Source organism: Merops nubicus, unplaced genomic scaffold (assembly GCF_000691845.1).
Source record: "Merops nubicus isolate BGI_N331 unplaced genomic scaffold, ASM69184v1 scaffold14375, whole genome shotgun sequence".
Taxonomy (NCBI): Eukaryota; Metazoa; Chordata; class Aves; order Coraciiformes; family Meropidae; genus Merops; species Merops nubicus.
In genome coordinates, this window is record NW_008610358.1 from 6,177 (window position 1) to 31,942 (window position 25,766).

General features: G+C 40.9%; 1 protein-coding gene across 1 annotated transcript; it reads right to left on the bottom strand.

The window, feature by feature from the left end:
• Positions 1-1,814: 1,814 nt before the first annotated feature.
• On the bottom strand, positions 1,815-25,329 carry TEX14 (testis expressed 14; the record flags this gene model as incomplete). The annotated part of the gene is made up of 28 exons (XM_008940893.1): positions 1,815-2,247; positions 3,173-3,265; positions 3,461-3,575; positions 5,052-5,129; positions 5,933-6,004; positions 6,498-6,549; positions 8,135-8,322; positions 9,105-9,232; positions 10,303-10,362; positions 11,025-11,115; positions 11,813-11,906; positions 12,440-12,553; positions 12,871-12,971; positions 13,535-13,801; positions 14,355-14,434; positions 15,596-15,706; positions 16,418-17,383; positions 17,736-17,887; positions 18,099-18,289; positions 19,085-19,236; positions 20,397-20,575; positions 21,003-21,126; positions 21,580-21,693; positions 22,566-22,696; positions 23,131-23,212; positions 23,874-24,010; positions 24,761-24,926; positions 25,215-25,329. Coding segments are annotated over 28 exons (4,586 nt in total), but the record flags the coding sequence as incomplete, so codon positions are not given.
• Positions 25,330-25,766: the final 437 nt, after the last annotated feature.

A 25,766-nucleotide genomic window follows, 5' to 3' on the forward strand; every position in this document is an offset into this window, starting at 1 on the left:
TCTCTGGAGAACACTGCCTTTTTCTCATTAGCTTTTTACACAGCAATTAATCCCCTTAATCAGTCAAATCAGTTCAACACTAGATCACAAAAGCACTAAGAAAAGAGAAAACAAGAAATTACCTTGTTAAATTTAATGAGCAAGGAAAAAACATCCAGTAGATGGGTTCTAACAGTGCTCCACACTCCAGCGTGGAAACATTTCAGTGCCCGAGCAGCAGCAGGAGTCGACAGAATCACAAACATTTTGTCTGCAACAGTGAAACCACACAAAGCAACAGAGCAAGAAATTATTTTGCTTATGAAAGCGTCCTGTGCAGAAAATAACCCATAAGGATGTTCCATGCAGGAAACAGTTCAGTTCTGTGACATTACTGATGCTGCCTTTATGTGTAACGATGGCCTAAATCCAGCACAAACTGTATTGCGGCACAGCACAGCATTAGATTCTCTGCTCTTGCTGCTGCAGCTGAAGGAAGTCAGAGCTTTACACTTGTTTCTGTGGCCAAAAGGCTGGCAGTTCACAGGCTGTACACCCAAAAGAAGCAGGAAGCAGGTGATACATTAGAACTTAGCCACTGTCCATTTTAATCATTCAGGAGAGCTCTGGTCCAAAACTATTATCCTGTAAGAAAAAAAAAGTGACATGGTTGGTTTTTTCTTATATCAAGCTACAAGCTGAAGGGAATGGGATCTCATAGTGCCCCTTCCACCTCCTCAGTGTGGAAATCAAGAAGCTGTCTCATGCAGCCAGAGGCTGCAGTTTCTACCAGCAGCAGTGTCACCCCAGAGAGCTCACCTGAAGGGTGAAGATGCAGACAGCAGGCTCTGGAAGTGGGGTTTCTGATCCTCAGGACGTGTGCCTAAAAAGCCATGGAAATGCAGCTCAGAACCAAGGAGGTCACACACAGCCACACAGCACTGCCCAGAGAAAGCTCTGGCTTCATCAGCACAGGGCAGCATGCTGCAGATCCCTCTGCTAGGAGCACCAAGCTGCACTTGTGCTCAGAAACCAGCCCCAACTCTGTTGCTGTGGGTTCCCACACAGAACCCTCTTTGTGATCAGAAATCAGGCTGTCTTCAAAACCTGAAGGCCAGTCCCTACCAGTTTAGTTCTTCCAGAATTCTGACAGAAAATAGGGTCACACAGGCTCACGCTCTGCAAATAACAAGCAAAATGATGCTACCTCCAGATCTCTACGTTTAAAAATTACCATCGAGATTTCAAAAAGTAACTGGTGACTTGAGACATTTCAACCTTTGGGTGCCTAACTGGCAGCCAAAGAGCTGTGTGCTGTACCAGTGTGAAATGCCCACAACACTGAACATCAGTCTCCTTTAGGTCACTCTGGGCTACACACTGAAAAAATCATTCTCTCTGAAAATGAAGGGCTACCACCTTTTTCTTTCCAGACAAAACACCAGTTCTGTCCCATTTTTTGCTTGGCACTAAATGCCCATTAACTTAATGCAAGTATGTCAGCCCTCTGCCTGTAACCAGAAACATCTTTGAGAAATGCTGAAAATGGGAACCTGTTACTTTAGCTGTACAATACCAGTCAGCTTTGAGAGCTCCTAATGGAGATTTGGACTCACAGAACAAACATTTATTTTATCTTGTGTCTTCCTCCTTACTTCTCATTTCTATTAAAGGAAAGCCAGGGGAGATGAGCCTGAAACAGATGTTTAAGGGACTAGACAGCAGCAGCACAGACATCCCAGGTACAGACCAAACCATACCAGTAGTACTCAGAGTCCTCACGGCGTATGTAGGTGCCTAAGTCAGAGAGGCTGAGCACACACCAGGACACTGAACTACCAGCTGCCTGCCAGTGCCTCCCAGTTAGTGGAGGAAACCACACTCTCACTGTGACAGACACTCTGCAACTCCAGCCAATGCTCCATGATGCCTTCAGGCTTAACTGTCCCCCAAATCAGAAAATTTTCAAGTGTCTCTGCAGAGTTTAAGTCTGCAGCAGCTTGCTCTCCTTTAAAAGCACAGGGTAGAAACAGCACCCAGATGGGGGAAATCAAGAGAAGTAGAAAAGCCCCAGCCTGTGGAAGCTTGACAAATTCAGTGCTGTCACCAATGTGATACTGCCCAGCATGCATCCCGTGGCTCTGCAGTCGAAGAGGACCTGCTGAGCTCCCTGCACAGCTCTCCGGCGCTCTGCCTCCGGCCCTGGCTCCTCCTTCCTCCACTCCCTTCTTCCTTCCACCTTCTTCTGCATCTTGCAGACCTGCAGCCCTTGAATGACAGAGTTTTGTGTACCGACACAATCTTTTGTGTTTTCTTTTAGAGAGGATGAATACAGAGCACTCAATCAGAAGCCTCTGGAGTTACCAGATGCCTTTTTGTTTTCACCCTTACCTATAATGGACATCTGCCTGCTCCAGCCCCCAGACAACTGGCCTCTCCCCTCCAAGACTACACAGGGACTCAAACGATTCCATACACAACAGCACAAAGGAAAGGAGTCTAACTACAAGTGTGAATGGGGTTTGGATTGAGCCGTTTACAGGAATGTGGGTCTGCCCTGTCAGCAACACCCTCCTGGTTATCATGACATTTGCCTTCTGTGTTCAATTAAAATAATCCTGATGCCAAACACAGGAATATCTTGTGTTCCTTAATAAGATCTATGTTAGGAATGACTTACGACTACTCACTGGCATTTACTGTGGAGTTGTTCAGTTAGTAGGCTCTGATCTTCAGTTCTAAGAGAAAAAAAGTAACTTGGTCTATGAATATTTTCCTTAAAGTGATATATACATATATGTGACTTTTGTCATTGCCATGACAGTATAACCATCTTCCCAAACTCTTCTTTAAAGTCTTTTCCAAAAATCTTTCATTATTCTGTTCTCTCAAAGTACATTCTTCTCTATCTCAAAACCCCACCATTCTGTTCAATTATCTCTGATTTCTGTGAAAACTATGCTCTGCCTTCCAAGCCCACTATTTGCTTTCCACCTACAGGAAATCATATTAACAAAACATTTTTTTCCCTCTGAATTAAGTATGGAGAGCTCAGATGGATGTCTCCAGGCAAGTTTCCTGACACATTACTCTCTAAGGAGTGACAGCCCATTCTCTGAAAAATCCTGCATAGGTCTGTACACAAAACATAAACAAAATGAATTTATGGACAAAGCAACAATTATCAGCTAACCCAAGAGTGTGTCCCTGAGGTTGTTCTTGGATCTCGTCTCCAGGAACTGCATGGAGCATCCTGTCTAAAACATCATCAAGAGTAGAGTGAGCCCTGTTGAATAAAAGATTAAAACAGATGCTGTAAAATGTAATACTACACATTTAAAAAGAGAACAGTCATAATTATCAAAAGTTCTTTAAAAAGTTGGCTTATTTTAAGCACTGAATCTGGTAACATATATAGGAATCATTATTCTAAATCTTTGTAACTCAAAACCAAACATGCCTTATTGCCCTTTTATCATACCTTTCTGTTTCCTCTGCTAGATTAAATGACTCAATCCATAAACTATGATTTCTCTTCTCATTTCTCTGAGATTCTGTTTTTGACTCTCTGTCTTCCATTTTCATTTGATCCAGAACTATTCACATAAACAGAAAGATTTTAATATCAAAGCTACAGAGGAAGATGATAAAGAAATGAAAATGTGATTTTATTTACTGCACTTGGGAAACTTCCAGCTGTCCACTTCTCAGTTACCCTTTCCTCACTCATCTGATTTTCTCCCAGTTAAGCAAATTCACATTATCTACAGTCAAAGGTGGCCAGTAGCAAGACTTAGATCAATATTTTACTGTAACTCATTTTCAGATTCACAGGACTGAACGTTTTGCTTCATGCTAAAATGAAAGATGCATGTGGAAATTAATCTTTAATCTTTCCCCTTACAATCCCAGATACGGGAGAAAAATCAAAAGAGAACCTGTGGATGTTAGCTTTGTTACCCTACTTAGCAAAATCCAGCCATACCCCCCTCCCAGGACTTATCTCAGTGAGTTCTGTTCCCTACAGCATGTGAATATATTCAGCCACCTTCTGCTAAGCTATGATAAGCAGGAAGCAGTAGGCTGTCACAAAAATGGAGTCTGAAATAGCTGTACTTTATGCAAATACAACAAAACCACCGTGATTGAACAGCAAGCACTACAGGCTGCTGCATTCCTCATCACCTAAAAACAAGATACTCCTGTGAATAAAGTCACAGTAGCTTCTGTCCGCTGGGAAAAGATCTAACAAAGCTGTAGGATAACACAAACAAGTGCCAGCATCCTTCTCAAGTGACTATGCTGTTTAGCTTTTTACAGAATAACTTATGCTCTGCCTTTTTCTTTTTTTTAAACCACTCTTCAGATTCTGACTCATTGGAAAAAAATGCAGAGCCTATAAAGGTTTAGGTTTTTTGCTCCTCTGACATTACTTGCTGTACATCTAAAAATCATTCCCACTTATTACTATTTGCAGTTTCAGAAGCAGAGATTCACTACTGCTATCTTTGGTATCTCTGCAGCAGAACAGGAAATATCATCACCCCAGCGGATGCTGTTCTCTTACACTGTGAGATCAGAGGCACTATTTCACTGTGGTGAACAAGAAACACAGGCACTTAGTGTGCACTGGCCATTTTCTCAACACAACCACCCTCCCGGGATGGAGCCTTCAGCTCTGTTTCACACCAGCTGCCCACCATGTGCACTTTTGTGGGTTTTCTCAGTTGTGTTTGAACACAGCAAACGTTACAGTGGCATAAGAGAAGTAGAAGATTCATTCTGATAGTTGAGGCCTGCAATCCTTCCATGCTATACTGCCACAGACCTTAGAGAATGAACACACAACAGAAAGTGCAAAGGCAGGTGCAGGGGGTTCTCTCTGTGAGAACACTGCATACAGCCTTACCAAGAAAGGAAGAATCCTCTCAAGTTTCAATACCAAGAAAAGCTAAACCCTGAAGTTTCTCATACAGCTGAACGTACAGTGACAAGCTTTCAGAGTAATTCTGCAGCAATGCAAAAGTAATTTTCTATTTATAATCTCTCTGTTAAGACTATTATTAACTAACCATTTACTTGCTCTCCACAGCCGTGCAATCCCTCCTCTTTAAAGTCTTGAGCAATGGAATCTTGCTGCTTTATATATTCTGGTAAAAACAGAGTATTTCTTTATTGATCTAGATACTCTTTCTAAATCGACCCTATACAATCTAAAGTACCATATTACCTTATCCATCCAAATCTGGATGAAAACCTTTAATAATCTATAATTACTTCCTATGTTAATCCTACGAATTGTCTCCAACCATCATTTATTCACTGGATCAGTCTCCACAGGTCCTTCTTTGATAAAGGAGGAAGTAAAAAGATTAGACTCTGTCTGTGCCTCCTTGCTGGAAGAGCACAGGACCTACACACATTTCATTATCCCAATCTCTGGTGTTAGTTTAGGAAGAGCTTATAGATGAATAACCAAAGCAAATTCCTCTGTGACACACACCAGTAAAAACAATGCAGAGTTTTTACTCCATGTTCTGTCTGAAGATGTAAGTGACCACACAAAGAAACATAAATCACTGAGACAAAGCTATGCAAAAATACCTGAGGGGTGTAGCTGTCTGGTTTAAGTTTGTTTTAACAGAGACCACACATTGCTCCAGGACACCTTGGAAACATTCAATCTATGCAAAATTCATCCCAGTGTTAAATTCCATCTGCACTCAATAGTCCAGCTGCTGTCAGCAGCAGCAACTAACCATTACATGAAATGCAGAAACTTCAAGGACTAACTGCCAGTTATTTAGGCTGTTGATGCCTAACTTCCTAATCATTGACCTGACTGCAACTAATTTGGAAGCTCTTGTGTATTTTAATGGTGAATGATTTGGGAGCAATCCTGACTGAACACAGCTGGCAAGGCTCAGACCATTCTGGGTGAAGTGCCTCTTACCAATTTCATCCAGCAGCTCTGGGATTGGTGGAGGCAGCTCATCAATGAAGTTGTCAGATGCCTGTGGGAATGCTGGGATAGAAAAAAACCCACCAACCTCTAGTTAATTAGCAGTGATTAATCCTTAATAACTGTGATGCAGGCTTACATTATGACAGCATCTGGCTGACATATTTCTTTTATCAACCTGCATGAGCCAGGCTCATTCATATCTTATCAAATATCCTTAAATAATTTCATAATGGAAAAACTATTTGAGCCAGACTTGCACACTCAGTTCTCAATCCTGTAGGGCAAATTTTAGGCCAGTAATATTTACACTTCACACAGAGGTTGATTAGAGGTCAGAGCTCTTAGTCTGCAGGTGCAAACAAGAAATCCATAACCTAATTACCCCTAGCAATACACAGTTGTGTGCAAAGCCATTTATCCCTATAAAAAGAGATGCCCAGGAGGAAAAAAATAAAAAGGAGAAGAGCAGAGGAAGTAAAACTCTTACAATTTATTTTCAGATGTCTTTGATTACTGATCATTATGTTTGGGCTGGGGCTAAGTTGAGACTTACCACATGTCTTCCTGGTGCTCCTCAAGGTTGAAGCAACTGCTGGCAACCCATGCTGTGTAAAACCATACAGAATGAAACACAAGATGGTAAATGCTCTTCAATCCTTCCTTTCAACATACTAAATCCAAAATGAGGTAAGGTCTTAATTAAAGCTGTAGCTGACTATTAAATTTTAAAATAAGCTCTTCAATCAGTTCAGAGTATGAAAACAGAGGCAGCACGCAGGTAAGCCATGTGTCAAAAACCTTGCTCAGGCTGCTGTGCACTCATCTTTTGCTGGCCATAAAATACTACACAGCTACACAATCCCTATCTATTTCAACACTCTCTATGGAGAGATGGATGGGAATTCACTAAAAGGCCAGTTCCAACTTCTCTTAAGTTCCCCTTTATTAAATCTTTTTTAAAGCCAGAGACACCTACTCACCAAAAGAACCCCCAAAACCCAAGAATTTGTAACCACAGGCAAGTTCCCCAATGTCCTCCAAACAGAACAGGTGATTCATGCACTTAATCCTAGAATAAGATTTTAGACAAGAGAGTGACCCAATCAAGTATTGCCACAGAGCCAGTTCAGGCAGCACTCCACTGTTCATGGGCTTAATTAATTCCAACTGTCTGCTACACAAAAAGAAAGACACAGACCTAACCTGATGACAATGTTACTGTTCTGGCTGAACAAACTCCAATTTAATCTTTAAACGACCACCCCATCAATGAGTAAAAGTAAGAAAGGCATAAAGACAACTACCTTATGTTTAACTGCTTGAAAAGGCAGTTAAGATAATGCTGTGACTCTGAACACCTTTAGGTCCAAAAAAAGATTACTGGAAATCACTACAGTGACCTTGGAAACAGTCAACTCCAAGACAGAGGACTTTTTGATACAACAAAGTTGATAACATTATGCCAGGTCTGTGCATAAAAAGGACAAACCTAATCCCCTAATACAAGGGCTTTCTGAACATTTACTTGCTTCCCATCTACTAGATGGAAGCTTTCACCTTTGTTTTCTTCCTCAAAGAATCATTGGTGGACTCATTTACATTCGTCCACTAAATTTTGAGAATTCTTCAGTTTCACATGAACACTTACATACTTGAACACACATGCACATGGATTTATCTTCCTTGACGTTTATTTCCCACTTCCACAGACTCAAACCCCTGTAGGTCACAAATCACTTGTGAACTGAGAGTGGTGCAGATAAGCCTCACCAGAAGACCAACTGATCGACCCCCCCCTTCTCCCAGCCAAAACATTCCTCTTCTGCCCAACCATTTTGCAGATGCTTACCAGTCTGGTGTTCCAAGATTATTGGCTCCAGTGCTGGGAAATGATAGGTTTTTTTACAGCCAGGGAAGGGATGGATGGCAGGCAAGGACACTTTGATGGTAGTCAACATTTACACACAATTAGGTGCAAGGAGAAGCCAACCCTTTGTTTAACCAGTGGCATATACTGACTGCTTTGAGATCAATCAGGACATGTCATTGTGTCAACAGATCTGGGATTGTGAAATACTCTCAAAGACCTGCAAGTATTTCTGTGTTTCTCATCTTGCATTTATTTTAAGGAAAAGTATTTTTAAAATATTTTAAGCAATGGCTGGGATAAGGTAAATTTTCTAGACTTACAGGCTCATTCAGTTCAGATGAGCAATCTCCTGGAACAACTGCAGGAATTTCAGTGCTCCCTCCCCCTTCGTAGGCTGTAATGAATGTCCTGGACACTGTGGAGGAGGTCTCTTGAGAAGCACAGAAGGAACAATCTGAAGCTACTTCGTGGTAGTGTTTGTATCTCTCAAAGGCTATTGGAATTTTTTCTTGTGGATTTAAAAAAAGGAAAAAAATATGATAGTAAAGCTGGACATTTTTTGTTTGTTTGTTTTTTAATCCCGGTCACACCTCAACAGAAGCAGAAAAAGGTTTTTTTTTTTTTTGTATGAACAGGCACCTACACAGGAAACTCTAAGAAATTATTGTCCATAGATGATCTCTAAATGGAAGTCCAACCTGCTTTCCTAGGAGTTCCACCTCAGACTTTATGCAAAACTCTGCCAACTGAGAAATTTCAGCTACTGCATTACACCAAAGCATTGCAAGTACAAAGCAAATGAGAACTCATTGAACTTAAACAGCACTTGAGTTCAGCAAACATTGAGATTGCTTTACCAACACTCAAAATACACTAAGTGCTTATTACATGATCTGCCTTTAAAACGTTAAAGTCTACATGTACCACTTCCACTTTTAAATGTCTGAAACAATTTCTGATTTATGAAGGCTACCATTAATTACCAAGTAATTATCTTTCAGACAGTGGCTTTTTCAGCTGTGTCCTCATAAATTGTCCTTGAGGTCTATGTTAGAGATTTCTTTTGAAGCAAACAGGCTGTAACTACAACGTTGTAATTATTCAGACCAAGCCAATGGGATCTCAAACAGGTTCAGCATTTCTTGCAGTTTCTTAATCCAAGCCTGATGTTTCTCCACTGGTACTACGTGAACGGAGTTTCAACGACTCACATCAATGAATTTTACATTAGCAGGTCTTGGCAGAAAGGCAAAGTCATCCCCTGCCCTCCCCTCTGCTCCCTGCAGCTACCTGTGCTGAGCGGGGTGCTGACGCTGGCCGGGGCGCGGCTGACGCGGGGGGTTTTACAGCCCACGTCCCTGCAGCAGTGCTCTTGCTCACAGGGGATACTGGACAAATCCTGAATATCTGTCACTGATCTGAAGTAGTGAAAGATGTTCTGACAGTTAGAATAGCCACTTACACCTGCTAATCACTAAATTCTGCTATTTTCAAGTTCTTTGCATTTTAATTCTGTTTAGCCTTACACAGTTTTCCAGAAGGAAGAAACATTCCCTCTGAAAATTTGACATAGAATTCTTGGAAGGCTAAAGATCACCACCTTCAATAATATTGCAGAGACAGAAAAAGTTAATTATTTGCTTTCTCTGCCTGTACAGGGTTTCTTAATTTGAATAATCCTCCTATAAAAGCAAGCTCACGAAACTGCCTCCACAAAGACTAAGAACTTCAAATGTGAGCAACTAGGTAGAAAATCTCTCCAAAGCCAAGGGAAGACCTCAAGGTTTAATAAAAATGAAGGATCCATTAATTAAAACTAAATGTAGGTGTTAGCAGCCTTTAAAATAATCACTTGGATTGAAGATCTGCACAGGCAATGACAACACTCAAGTTAGAACAATTCCTAAAGTGGCTGCAGGACTGTGACAATATTAAGCAAAGCAACATCTTCTGTAGACACACCCTGGATTACATTGTCCTCAGAAGATCATGAAATGACCAGATGTCTGTTAACAAACCAGTAATTTCTGTGCAAATCTCCATTATCTGTAAAAACTAACTCTACTAGTAAAGCCACAAAGCCATTCTGCAAGTTCTTCCTGAAAATCTCAATCATTACTTATTTTTTATTTAGCTACATATGAACCTTTTGCTCTCCAAAGTAGTTTTATTTTTTCTGTATAATATGGGCAGAAGAAAAAAGGAATCCTAACACTTTGATGTGAAGAAGCATACCTGGATTAACACTATGTTAATAACTTATGAATACAATAAATATTTCAAACTAAGGACAACTGTATGTGATGGCTTTTTTTTTTCATACCAATCTCCTAAGTTAACACAAGAAAATATTCTTTCAATCTTCAGATAGTTTTCTCTCTCTCAGCTCTGGTCTGTCTCATCTTCCTCTTTTACATCAACACAAAACTTTTACAATGATAACGACCAGCTGCTGAAGTTTTGGTATAAAATGGTCTGTGGCTCTTACACATCTTCTTTGTGTTCTTCCTGTGGCTCCCACAGTGTCACTGTTTGTGCTGCTTTAACACTGGAATGAAAGAAGAAAGGTTCTACTCAGATCCTCTCAGAGTTATGAAAATGTATTTAGTTTCCTCTCTCAGAAAGTTTGAAGGACTACCTTCTCTCAGAGGTAGACTGCAGCTCATAAAAAACTTTTTGCTTAAAACCTCTGAAGATGGAGAGTGCTAGGAGAAAATTTACAAAAATACTGGATATAAACACCTCGTGTTTGACAGATGAGACTGCAAGTCTCCAAGCATGGGCTAATGTTATCTGCAGGCAAGAATCAGTCAGTGTACTTGCATGGGACCATTCCCACAAGAGGGGAAAAGGCATGATCTTCATGCCACTTCAGCTCCAAAACCAAAGCACAACAAAATTAAAACAGATGACTGAAGCTTTAATTTGAATTATCCTTGCTCTGTTTAAGACTGTACTTTATCAATGTAAAAAGTATTGTAATACATTAAAAAAAAAAAACAACTGAACACTGTAAAAAACAAAACCCCATGAGACTTGTGAAAGCCCTATTAGTATTTTCTTGGCAGGGAGCTATGATATGTAGATTATCATTAAAAAACACCACTGGCATCTTATTTGAATATTAGATATAGAAGCAGAACTAATAAAGAGAGCACACTTTATAACCTAATTTATGCTTGAAGTAACGAAGACCATAACTCTATCTACCTGGCCACAGGCAAATGGCTGAGCTGCTTCACTCCTAGTGTGTTACTGCCAGAGTTCTGCACCGTGCTGCTGCAGGACACTCCTCTTCCTCCTGAATACAAACAACAAATGTTCCCCATTATTGGGTTTTGCAAGTACAACAGAAAGTGACAACTTACTGAACAGGAAACAGCAACTTTATTATAAATATTTTAGTTCTTGTGACCTTTGTTGTTGTCAAGAGACAAATGTGTTTTAAAGATGTATTTTCATACACGTACCACAGCTGCCAGACAGTCAACCACTGAAGCACTGGGGAATACTGCAACATTTACAAACCTGAGCCAAGAGGCAACAGACTAGAGAAGCAAGGATGATCCTTCCATTACTCTGCACACAAACAATATCAGCTCTTATGCTTTTTAAGCTCAAGATCCTTCTAGCTGTAAGAATATTAATGTGTAAATGCAACCCTAATTCAGTTTCCAGCACCAAAGCAAGTTGCATAAAAAGATTAAACTTAGCCCTAGGGTAAAAACAAAAAAGGTTGCAAGCCAGTTTTGTTTTGTTTCCTTTTGTTTTGTTTCACAGCAAACTCAACAACATTTCAGTGACTGCAATACCCAAGTTTATCTTCCAAAAATCTGAGTATTCTGAACTCTCACTAAAATAATGAGGTATAAAGGCCAAAAGACCCTGAAGAATCAAGCTCCAGCTTTCTGACAAGAGTACTGCTGACAAAAATATCAGCTCAAGAAGTCTCTGTCACCATGACTCAAAAGTACCTTCAAAAGAAAAAGCACGTTTACCTGAAGCCTGAGTATCTGATCCTGCATCTTCAGGTAATTGTTTCTGTAAAAAAACTTCAGAAGCATCTTCTAATTTGCCCCCAGTGTTTGAGGTCTGATGGGGAGGAAAAAAGGCAAGCTGTGAAAGGCAGGACAACTCTCCCAGGATGATGTTCACAACAATCAGAATGGAGAGACAAACTTTTAAAGAGCTTATCAGCAAACAGCATGGTTTGGATTGAACAGTCCATACAACAGTTTCAAATCTTCAATAAATGAATGAAGGTTTTTTTAAGACTACTGAATACTGTAATTCACAGAGCTGTGAAGGAAAGGCTGAGATTATCAACTGCCTAAAACTTGTCTCAACCACAGATTATGTAATTGCTTAGAAAACAAGTCATGAAAACATATCCCTGGTGTGTTTGGAGTGTGGGTGTTTGCAGAGTTTTAGCTGTTTGGGGTTTTGTTTTGGTGTTGTTTTTTTGGGGTTGGATTTGGTTTTGTTTGTTTGTTAGGGGGGTGTGTTTTCTATTTTTCACATCTTTTCTTCAAATCAAAGGGGAGCATAATCAAACCACCTGTTGTGTATCCTCCGTCCAAAGTTTTTGACACAAGTTTCACTCCTTTCTTTTCAGTTACTTTTACCTCTAGTTCTGAACTTCCCTGAGTGGCAGGAAGAAGGAAATAATCAGGAGTCAAGAATTCTTCAGACAGATCAGGAGATGACTTAAGGGAACAATGTAATTCCCTTGCATACCCCTGTGAAAGGCATCATCATTTGAGATGCTTCCTGCACTACTAAAGAGTATACATTTTAGACAATAATATTAAACAAAACTGCTTTGAATTTAAATATTTCATTTGATCACTCTGAGTTTCAACCTACCTATCTCCTGCATTACCTTGATGGTTTATAGACAACAAACAAAACAAAAAGGGGGAGAAGGAAAGGGGATTGTTAGATCACAACTGAAGAGTTCAGCTGCCCTGGTAGTTCAGTGTCCAACAGAGAGACCAGGCTAAACTGTTTTACAGATAACTAGCAGCAACTAGATCTCTTGGCTTACTATACATACTCTAGACAGATTCTCAGCTTGCTGAGGAAGGACTGAAGTCTTATGAACAGTTATTCCATACTCTGTTTGTTCATCTTGTGATGGTGACTGGCAACTTCTCTCTAGGATGTCAGAATGGAATAAAATTATTAGGCAAAAAATAATATGAAGTGAGTGATCTGAACCACTGATGGAATATCAATGAGAGCAGACAGTAAAACTACATTGTCTGTCAGGAACACAGAGAAATAGTGACATTTAAATGCTCACATCATTAATCAAGGCATGTGACACTTTCCTTGTCACTTTTCCCATAGCTATTACAAAAGCACTACTCACTACACTGCTACAGAAAAAGCATCTCTGTGGTCCACTGAATGAAATGAAGTGTGAAAGCATACTCAGGGACTGGAAAGCTCTGGGTCTCCCATGCTGATACATGGTAATCAATGGTGACAAAAGGACTCCAAGCTCACCAGACACGACCTCCACCTAGCTGAAATACTCATCTTTATGACGAGTCTATTCTATGTTCAGCAATGACTGAGTGACTGACCTGCTCTGGGGGCAAGACTCTGGAAGGTAAAATGGACAATTATTGTTACAAAATCACAGCAGCTGAAATCTGCTGGGCAACTGAGAGAGGCAAAAAAAGAATAAATTATTTTCTGTTTTTCAGCCTTACCTCCAGAACTTCTGAATGCATATTCCAGATCACTCTCCTCAGATTCAGATCTATCCTCACTGCCCAGCTCCCAAGGCTCAACATTACCCCCTGCCTGCCACCTATATTGTTGTCGGGTTTGACTTCTCTGGACTCTATCAGTGACATGTGGAAAGGCTTCCTTCATACTCTCTGCTTCACTTTCAGATGTACATTCAGTGGCTGAATATGGAGAGCTGAGCTCTAGTTGTCCTGAGGCCACTCTTCTGGCCATTTGCTTCACTTCAGCTACACAAAAAGAACAAAATCATCCATTCACACAATAGAATCCAGACCTTCAAAGCATTCCCTGCGTTTCACTGTGTGCAGGCTTGGAAATGCTGAATTTATAACCCGGAAAATCCTTTATGATGAAGAGTGCTAAACACTTCCTTCTGTTTTAAGGAAAGCTTAAAACCTGCGTAAATTGACAGGGACAAGTCTTCACATGAACCGTTTCTGTTAGTTTCTATCTCTGTTCCTCACGCCTGTACTGCCACCCACTGGTCACTGCTACCCCAGCTTTGCACACACACGCTGTCCCCTACACCCTCCACAGCAGGGCTAGAATCCTTCAGCTTTATAATCAAAGCATCTTAATGTGCTTGTGATTATTTTATGCCCTGAATGTGCAAGACACAAGATCCCACTCACTTGGTTTTCATCCAAGAACAGTCTAACGGAGCTTCAGCAATTAAGGCACACAGACTTTTCTTAAGTAAGAAAATGTGTTAAGTTCTAATGCACTGCACTGCAGTAACACTTGCTAACATTAATGCCAAGATAACACCGATTTACTTACTCCTCCATTCTGATTGCATCATCCTTCTCTTCTCACTTCTTTTTGTACCATAAATTTCAGATCTTGATTTTGCATAGCACCTGTAATAAATTGTTTTGAAATGCACCAAACTCTGTCACTACACAAGTGTTCTAAGTATTCCCCAGTCAGTAAAGGCCTCAAAGTTGGTTCAGTGTTAACTGAAAAGGCTGAGAGCACACATGTTCTAAGAACCCAGCAGAAGCAGCAGATTGAGCTGGTGGAAGCTTAGAAAGCACAGTTATTTAGGTCTATTACAGATTAACCAGACAAACTGTGCATTAAAATCTAGATTTCAAAAGCTGTCAACTGCCTTCAGATGATATTTCTACATAAACACTAACAGACAAGGAATGCTGTGTGGATGTGTTCTGCTCAGGTCAGTAAGGTGATCAGTGGACAACTGAAGACAAGCAGAACTTCAGACTTGGATAACAACCATCTTACCACCAGCCCAATGCCCTCCCAGAGTTCATTCACTTGACCACCTCACCACCTCAGCATCTGGCCTGTTTATGTTCTTGCCAAGTATGTCCTTTACCAACGGGTCTTACTGATCCAACCAGATCATGAATCAGCTTAATAGCTGCCATGGTTTTCCTGACTGATTTGACCCAAACGTTGGAGGAGGTGTCTGTCCCTGTCTTTCCAACTAATAAGATAGGTGAATTTGCAAAAGTTTTGCCAGGTACTTTTAGCATCCACTTTCCACCCACACTTAGAAATACAAAGAGATGACATTAAGAAGCACAGCAAGTACAACAAAGTGATGTACACTCTGTTGTCACTGGGTTATCAAGATTGTTCTGCTCCCACAGCCCCCAACATCAGTCCTAGTCCTATACCTATGAAAGCCAAAGTATTTCTACTGAGAACTGTATGAGGCTGTGCAGACAGAGGAGAAGCACCTTTACCAGTAACATATTAGGTTGCTCTCCTTAGGCACTGTTACCATTTCGGACCACTGACCTCCATCAGAGAGGCATCTGGAATCTGTTTGAACACCAGTCTTTAAGTAACTGCCCTGTTCCAGCAGTTGCCCTGCCAGCTCTGCAGCTGACAACTCACAGCAGGGTCCCAGCTGGACAGATGGGTTTTGGCTTACTGGAAAAAACCCCAAACATTTCATGCCATCCTCCAACTTGGACATGGACTTTTGACAGTGGCTGTATGAAGAGGAATTTGCTAGAATTAATGCTTCTGTGAATACTATCAAAACTCACCACCTCTCTTCTTCACTTTCACTTGCTGCAGAGTGTGAATCACCTCCTCCTTGACACTGCAAGTCCAGCTTTTTTTTGCACCTTACAGATACTTGTGGGAGTGAATGCTGAAACGAGTCCAACAAGCCATGATTCAGCACACATTGGGCATGCTGGTAATTACTATCTGAGCTGTCTAACAGATACAGTAAGATCTGGACTGTACAAACTTTATTCCCTAGGTTATAGTTTAGTAGCACTGCTCGTAAGAAAGGACCACTCCAGGTCTTATCCTAGGAACACCTCTACCCTGGATTTATAATAGATTTCATAGGTACACAGGCAGATGATCGTAACACGTAGATCCCAGGGGAATGAGTGGACTTAAATGACTCAAATTATTCCTACAGCAGATATATACATGAATTTCTCTCCTTCTCTTTGAGCTAAGCATTTCAACTACTTATATTTAATAGTGAACGTCATCTAGAAGTCCTTACTAATGACAACATAGACCTCCCTAAGGAAGTTTGCAAACACAAGTGTTTCTCCACTCACCCTTCTCCCTGACAGCCCCATCTCCATTTTAGTACAGGACTTCATTCCCTCCTGAGCCACTGGACTAGGATTTTGCTGGGGGGTGGGAGGAAAGAAGAAATAATATAAGAAATAGCATTGCACTGTTGAGCATTCATACTTTCATTCCTGTACCTATTATGCATATGGTACATACATGTATTTTAAAAAATAGATTCAACCCTCTTCTTGGACACCACCCATAACCTCATGTCTTTACCTGCTAAGGAATAGAGAAGTGATCACCACAGTCACCCTGCTCAACACCTTACCTCACAGTCTAGGCTCATTTGATCATCCAGGCTTTTCACCACACTGAAGCTGAGATCATGATGGTTGTTTTCATTTCTACTCTTAGTCATCTCATGAAGGCACTCCCACTTTTCATTCTGAATTGCCTCCATTTCTTTTGCTGTCTTTGAAACAGCTTGGAAACTGTCTCCAACCAACGCTCCTTGTGCCTGGCATCTTATCAGTGGTGGAATATAGTCTCTTGATGGTGGACCTACAGGCTTCCATAAAAAAATATTACCTCCAGAAAAAGGGTAATTGGTATTTTGGGAAGCATCATCAGATCTGTTCCAGTATCTTTCTTGAAAAATCTGCTTAGAATGTGCATTCATTTTGATTTCCTGCAGCAGCCTCTTTTGCTTTTCAGCAGCCTCTGATTTGTCCAGCTTCTCCTGGGTTCTGCACAGGGAAGCTGCTGCCTGCTGCAACATGCTTTGAGAAATCTTTAAATAAAGGACACATTTGCTGAGGTACTGATCACTTCGAGACAGACTGCTCATTCTTCTCCCTCCATCTCCATTCCTCTGTGCCAGCATGCAGACCTTAGAGGCCTCACTCATCCTGTCCCCCTCTCCCATGGTGTCTGCTGTACTTGACTCTGAAGAGTCACCTTCCTCACAAACTGGCTTTTCCTCACAGTGCACTCCAGGGGATGCAGGAGGATCTTCCTCCTTTTGCTGCCTTTTTTCATCCTTTAGAATCTGACCTAATCCAGCTCCTTCTTCCAGGAAGTCTTCAAGTTCTGAAAAACTGGCAAAGATCTCATTGATTTCAAAGCTACAGAGGCTGTCATCCACATCACTGACACTGAGGGCTGTCTGGAGCTCAGAAGATACATCATAATTTTTGTCTTGTGCAACTGGCTGTAGACTGGTGGATGCCTCTTGGTTCACTAAAGCACTAGTCTCCTCAGAAAAAAGAGAGGATCTTGGGGTGGTAGAGCTGTCTGAAAATTTTAAGTGATAAGCCATTAACAAACTAATCAAACACATTAATAAACATAATCAAGCACACTGCTTTCATAAGTTTAGGAGCTAACACCTTTTAGAGATTACAGAAGCAGCATTTAACACCTCTGCTGGAAAAAGCACGCCTGAAGTCCAAATGTTAACCAGACTTACAGTCTTGAGCTTACATTATTAACTAGGGTGGTAGCTAGAATCCAAAGCTAACTGCTTTCTATTTTCAAACCATGTCATGCAACCTGCAAGCACCCACATTTTACTTATATTAGACCTCTATGGACTGAGGAATGTGCTAAGTGAAGGACACAGGACACCTTGCCAGAAGGAACTCACCAGCCTCAGTTCTCTCTTTTCCCTGCAGTTCCTGTGTTCTCTTCTGGTGGCTAAAAGCTGATGCCAAACAGATGTTCACATCTGCAAAAACACGTCTTTGTACTTTTGACATTTCTTCAGCATGACCAGTTTGAGACTTAGTTAAGTCCTGTAATTCAAAAAATAGAACAAAACACAACTGTATTTGACAGCTCAATGTCTCTGCCTTCCCTTTGAAGGTGGTTTGCCTCCACGATCTCAAAAGGGAACTCAACTTTTCAACTGCCTCCCACTGAGATTTAAGCAAAACAACTTGAATCTGAGTGGACACAAAACTCTCCCCTTTTAAATACATGAAAGGCCACAACCCTGGAAGTCACCTTTAAGTCATTTCTCAGTATATACTGAATATCCTGAAGTTTTATGGAACGGTTCTTCTGTTTAGGTTCTAGACCTAACTTCACAATATCATAATAGGGCATAGGGAGTCTGGCATCTGCTTCCAGCTGTTGTCCTGAAATGATGAGCTGTTTAATAACTGAGTCTTCAAGGCCTTTCCAGGGAGGGGTCTCTGCAAGACAAATGTAGACTTTAAGTCACAAGCTGTCTATCAGTGTTAATGAAAATTCAACAAAAAGAGAACAGAATCAGAGACATTGAAGCATTATTTCCTGCACATTGCCTAATTTACAACTGCTGCCAAAAACCAAACGAGTTCCCAGTCCAGTCTGGCATCTCCTCCCCATCTTATTTCAACACTGGATGCTTTAAGGGGGCCAACAGCAATCTCTAGAGGACAGCTACAGAGTAAACCATGCTCTGGACTCTTCAATACCAACTAGCTAATAGAGGGTTTAATTTTTAGGTAATTGTTTATCCCATTTCACTGTCAAAACAGTCAAAGTCAGTACAGATAATGTCTTCTGTGTTATGTATTAACAGGAACAATATATTATCTGTAAGTTATCTTTGTGATCAAATAGATCACAGATCACAATGCACAAGCTCACCTTGCACAGAGCAAAGAGTGAACTGAATGTTTTGCTATCCTTGTATGAAGAAGAAAGATGAACAGCAGGAAAAAAACACACACACAAAATCGAATCTCTCTAATTCCAACCATTAATCTCCTCCTTTAGTTATGCAATTTTAAGTGTTTTGATTATATTTTACAAAAGTTTCCAGTAGTCTTTGCTATTGTCATTTGGGGGTTTTGCCTGAGGGTTCCTTTTCCAAGTTGACTCTGTGTGAGCCATCACAGGAGGGTTTTATCCAGTCACACAGGGGAATTACAGGCATCAGCAGGCTGACAGTCTACACTGAAAACATTCTATGGGTTGACAAAAGCCCAAACCTGTGGCTGTACCTGTCAAGGCCTCCTGCACCACCGTGCAGAAGCTATAAATATCTGATTTGACTGTGACAACTTTTTCAAGGATTACTTCAGGAGAGCACCACTTATGCAGCTGGACTGGGACAGGAATACGTGTCAGATCACTATGTTCTCCTCCATCTTTGCTGTAAAAATGGAAAAAAAAGGGTTGTAAATGAGGACATACAGCACACTCAACTAGAAGACCTCTCTTCTGGAATTAAACACCTGAGTTTGTTATATCTGCTTTTGGTTTAATTACCTAAGAGGTCCAGAGTATACCTACAAATAAAAATGGGTAGTATTTTCACACTGATAAATGTATTTTGGCACATTACAGCAAAGACTCTGTGGTGAAAGTAACACCTCCTTTAATAAATTTATACTCCAAAGGAAATCAGAGAAAGTTGAAAACTTCCCCCTAGGCATTTTAGGTCTAGCCAGTGCTCTGTGACCACGGACAAAATACAAGAAGGTGCCACCTAGCCTGCCAACACTTATTTTGCAATGTCTAACTGCATCTGGATCACTTCCTCCCCACATTTAATTGTAGGGGTTTTCGTTATATCATCTGCATTTGAAACAACCAAGAGATTGCTGAGATTTATCAACAATTTGAGTTTGCAAAGAGGTTAGGAACTATCTTTACTCCTTTCAGGACACCACCATTGGCAAATTTTTGTTTATTATCAATTTTACTCTCTTTCTTTACAGTCTAAGCAGCCATTTACTTCTTTTCTAATCAGACTGCACTACAGGAAAAAAATAAAAAAAGGAAGAAGTAATAATTTACCCAGATGAAATGAATGGTGTCTCTCAAAGAGGAAATACTCTTCTTGTAAGTGGTGGTGCTTAATTACTACCAGTTGAATGAAGTGTGCAATCTCCAGACATGTGAGGTAAGCCTCCATAAGCACAAGTTCAGTATAACAAGAGGAGATTTAAATTATTCCCAATCCAGTGGCAGAATTTGTGACTCTAAGTGGAATTTCATCTCTACTCTAGAAGAGTAGTTATTATTTCTCAATGATTGTATTTTGACACTCCAGCAAAGAGCTGCTTCTCTTACTACTATTTTCAGATACTTACAGAAACTAAGGCCACCTGACACTTGCTGTAGGGCCTGTGGCTCAGTTACTGTAGCTAAGCTGTAATGATTTAAAGTTCTTTACTCCTGTAATTCTGCTGCTTGAGTCAGAGGCAGGATTCCTTGGTCATCACGAGGGGCACTTCAGCAGAATTCAGGACTAACTTTTACATTACTCGTGTTTGTCTCTTTCCCAGAAACAGCGAGGGAGTTCTTTACCTCTCCACCACGAACTCCAAGTTGCAGAGCTTTGCCTCCCCCGGCGCCAGCAGCTGGACGGCGTGGGAGGAGAGGGAGCGGTGGAGCAGCCCGCGGGCATGCAGGAAGCGCAGCGCCTCGCCGGTCTGGAGCAGCACCTGCAGAACCGTCTGCAGCCGCAGCACGGGGAACTCCGCCCGCTGCAAAACACACAGGCACCCAGCTGGCACTGCCGCCCTCTGCAGCTTGAGGGACGGGGAAACTGCTCTCGTGTAGAGGCAACAGGAAACATAGTGTGCTATGCAAATATCCAAGGGCAAAAGGTGGTCTCGCCACAGTTACAGCAGATGAGCACATGCAGAAGATTAGAAGCTCAGCTGGATTTAGCAGCAGCCATTTTAAGACTGGCACCGAGCAAGAGAGTCAGTGCAACTGCACGGAAACATTAACTGAAGCATCTGCCAACTACAAACTTTACCAGCTTACAGGGAGTATCTGACTCTGGTGAAACAGAAACCTGAATACACAGACTGAGGGTTTTGTCTTCCTGGAGTAAAGATGGTAGATGCAGTTACCAAACTTCTCCCTCTCAAATAATTACTATTTGAAAACAAATATTCCAATTACCCTTTCATGAAGGATGCTGTAGAGAGAACCAAAATTAACCCTTTCATAGACTAAACGGGTTTTCTCCAAGTCACTAGACAGACAAACTGACATCAGCTGCAGCAAATGAGGATGACGGAGTTTACTGCAAAAGGAGAGGGAAAAAAATTGTGAGGCAAATCTGAGATTAAAAGAGAGACAGTCCTGGTCTTCTAGGTGTTTTTATCAAGACAATGTGAATGCTTCTATCTTTTAATTGAAATACCCCAAAATTTGAAAGAACCATAGATGAGGAGGCATTTAGGGAACAGTGCTTACTGCCACAACTAGGAGAATCTGTTAATGAGCCACCTGAGACATGTGCAGTGATGCTTTCATCCAGACATGTGAGAAGAGAGGATCATCTTCTCCTGCATCATCCACTGGGGAGCAAAGGGAGTGGGAAGAGACGGGAGAACAGACTGACCTGTGTCCCTCATCTGGGGAGGAAGTGCCACCACAGCCCAACAGGCTTCCCGAGGTTAATCACATTCCCCCACATCACTGGAGACAACCCAAATGCCAGGAGCACTTGTGGCTACTGCACATTCTTTCTTACCTGCTGTGTTCCTGCTCTGCAATGAGGAGATCAGCTAAGCGCAGTTTACTGCAGTTCTGGTGGGGCTCAAAGCTGAGTTCCTTCACTGTAACTCTGCTGCTTCCCCACATTAAGCTGCAAGGAGAAAGAAGAGGAATTTCTATAGGAGGCTTTCTGCAGTATATTTTTCCATTTACAGGGTTACTTACAAATGACTCTGTAACTCTAAATGCTCTGGTGCTGTCTCCTACTGTTGGTAACATCACTTTTATGATCTCTGGCTATAGTATATACTCTTTCCATCTGACAACAAATTCTCATACTGTTCTAAGACTGTATGTAGGACATAGTTTGCTGTCCAAAGAAGCTACCCTTCCAAGCCCCAAGGTAAAGAACAAGGACACTCTAAAACTCCTTTCACTAAGGGCCATCAGCCCATCACAACACAAGAGCTCTGGGAATATTAAATCATCAATTGGCCCATCACGACACAAGCCAGAGCTCTGGGAATATTAAATCATCAATTTGTCAGTTCTCTGGATGCCTCTGAGGCACAACTACTTGCTACACAATACAGAAAACAAAGACAAGGCTCAGTCTGCACTTGCAACTCTCATTTCACCACTGGTTTGAGCAAGTGGGCTGCAGACATGCATACCCAGAGGCCTGAGGTCTGACCCAACAATTACAAGGGCTAAACACTGAACAAGGTCATCTGTGCAACATCAGCAACCTGCTTCCCACCACAAAAGGAATCAGTACTGGAACACTGCTGTCCATGAACAACCCTAACTGGATTAATATTGCTGGAAAGGACATGTATATATGAAGGGAATCTAAAGAAGATATTTATCAGTGGACTGCAGAAGACACGTTGCAAGCAGAAAGCAGTGGATGAATATAGACTAGACAACATTATCCAAATAAAGCAGATGCTACAACAACTTGCTGCTTGATAGTAGCAGATACACACTAAGAAGGGCTAAAACCCCTTTGATTCCACTTACTTTGTCATGATCATGTATGGTCCAACACTGTATGAAAATGCTGGTTCATCATCTGCCTGAAACACATCTTTTTCCTGAATAATTGGGATTGATGCCAAGTACCCTAGATGCCCAATGCCTGCAAGATAAAACTGAAACAACACCAGGCATAACCCAAAGGAATGTGCAATGGCTCCCAAAATTCATCACATCTGCCACAAACTCCCTGAAAACGTGAGTGTAATTACTGCAACAGGAGCATCAGCCAAAGCATCAAAATTACATGTTAAGGTATCTATGGCAAAAGCTTAACTTAGTGAAGCTGAAACAGAGAAAGCAGAGACAGCCTTTAAGAGTTCCCACAGGTGACTTTTAGCAGGAGAGTTGCTCTTGTCTGTTCCAGAACAGCTCCCTCTGACAGGCTGAAGGCCTGAATATTTGTGCTCTCCACAGGTTTTTTTCCCACCATTTCAGTAGAAATGCACTAAAAATGAAATGTAATACAGGAGGGACAATTCCCATGAAGAATATGTGACTTTGACAAACTGTACTAATATTAGAAAACCCATTATCCAAACCACCTTACCTTCCCAAAACCAAAGCTGTAAATGTTCTTGGCTGTGTTAGCTTCACGTTTTAGCAATCTACCCAGTGGACTCTCAGCATTTCTAAGTAGCAAAACCAAAAGCAATATGAGTAACTAATATGCCAAGGCTTTGTATAACATACAAACTGAGAGAGAGAGAAGTGCAGGAATTCTGCAAGAGCCACCTATTTCAGATGTTGCATTTGACTGGCCCCACAGATGCTGAAATTACAAATTATTGTGCAACTCATTAAAACTTTTTAGACACACCACTGTGATATGTATTTGTTTAAACCAAGACAGCCAATTTAAAAAAAAAATATATATACAAGCATTCTGCATTGCTTTTTGTTCACAAGTATGTATATTTCCTAACAGGTATCTGACATAAAAGCTCTTGAAATGGCTGGAAACACTCCTGAAAGATTTGCAGTGACCTTAAAAGGTCAAAAAACAACCCACTTAATGTTACTGCTGCTTTAATACTATTAAAATCCAGTACTTCATATTGCTGATTTCAAGAGCACCTCTTAAGATATGGATGTTTACAACTATCAAGTTTCTATATGGACCTCTCACAACAGAAATAAAAAGTATCATCAGTCCTAACACACACATTGGTTTTACATCTGATATTCTCCATGAAAAAAAAAAAAAAGGAATATGTTAATGTTAAGAGAACAGAATCTGGAAGTGTAAATCCTTGTAGCTCAATTCCTTGGTACTTAAGAATATATTCCTACCCTTGAACAAGGCCACCAAACCTAGATGGACTGCAGACCAGCTCTTTTGATGAGTCAACTCTCCTGAGTAGATCAGAGGGAAAGTTCTGAATGGCAGCCTGCATGTGGAAGGTACAGCGCTGGATGAACTCCAGCATCTGCAGGAGGGAGAGGGGAAAAGCAATGTCAGCAATTGCTTCAGAACTACAAGATAAACCACTTCAAATGAAAAGATCACGAGTACAGGAAAACTAACAAATTACTTGCAGTATTCCAATAGGCTTTTCAAGAAATGGATACACAGAAAATCTTGAAGAAAATCAATTACATGAAAATGTAAGAGAAAGTTTACTTTGAACAGCAGATGACTAATTTTGAAGACGTTGACCAACTGAAAATTATAATATCAAGGTTCTTCTTAAGAGGAGCACTGTAGTAACAGGCAAGAGGAATATTGTGAGTTTTAAATCAATGCTGCCTTAAATAAAGCCTTCTGGATATCACATTTTGCCACCATGCTAGCAAAAATGACACATTTGTTGACACTTTTCATGTACAGACTGAGATACACCTGAAAACTACTTCAGGTTTACTCCTGAATTGCACACACATGCAAACAAGCTACGTACATCCAGGATTGAAGGCAAGGGCCTGTCATTTGCCTTGCTGCACACTCACACACAAAGGTTCCAAGTTACAGACAGGCACACCCCTGTGCATGAGCAAAACCTTAAATAATCTGAATCATGAGGACTTCAAAATACCACTACTGACATTGAAAAATAATGTTAAATAGTTTTTTCTAACATGTAAAAGCCAAGAAATTCTTCCTGGAATGCTTCTTCACTTTAAGATGCAGATGTGATTGCACATCTAGCATGTATTCAACACGTGCCACACACACATACCTGAGCACTGCTTTCTTTGCCAGCTGACATAGCCCAGTACTGAGGAGTTTTTCCACCTTCATCATGTACCCTCAGATCACCTCCTGCATCCAGTAACTTGCTAAGAATCCACTGATCTCCTGAGAAGGCAGCTGCATGGACCGGGGTGCTCCCATCGTAACAGCGACTGAGGAATGTTAAAGCAGAAATATTTCACCCTACCCCTCCACTCCACCAGCTGTGCTTCTGGGGAAAAAAGCAGCATACCCAGAATATTTATCATCTCCCAAACAACAACACAGACCATGAAAAGAGGAAAATTAGGCATGTGCTTACCTCTGAAGATCTTTGGCTAAAATAGCCAAACCAGCCATCTTAAGCACTTCTTCATTTATATACAGTGAATATTGTGTATTACATTGATTAAAATCATTAAAGATAAAACATTAATTTCAATTAAAAAAAAATACTTAACTGATTAGCAGCTGAGCCATAATCCAACAGCACATCCACTATTTTACCAAGACCTAGCAATGCAGCGAAGAAGAGAGAAGTTTGGCCCATGGAATTTACAGCATCAACAAAAACACCTACAAGGAAACAAACGAGTATAAGGTGAGTGCTTGTTCCCCACTCAAATTAAAGGGAACAGTTCACTTAAAACAACTGCCATATTCCATCCCAGATACGGGAAGAATTGAAACAATGACATTAACAGAAACTGAAAAAAAAGAGCAAAGGATCTTCCTATTAACTTTCTATACATACCATGTGCTGCTTGTCCACAATGTTTTCAAATAAAAGATATATAAATACCAGAGGCAAAGTATTAACCAGGATGAGCAAGATAACACCAGAGGACGACGTTAATAAAAAAAAACTTCTCTAAAGCAACAATTAGGAGAGAGGCAAATATTTTGTTACTTTAACCAATTTTATTCAAACTAATATATTGTATTCTGCATCCATAAAAAAAAGTCATAGCATCAAAGGATATGGATCTCAAATCACAATGGCTTGAGAGTTC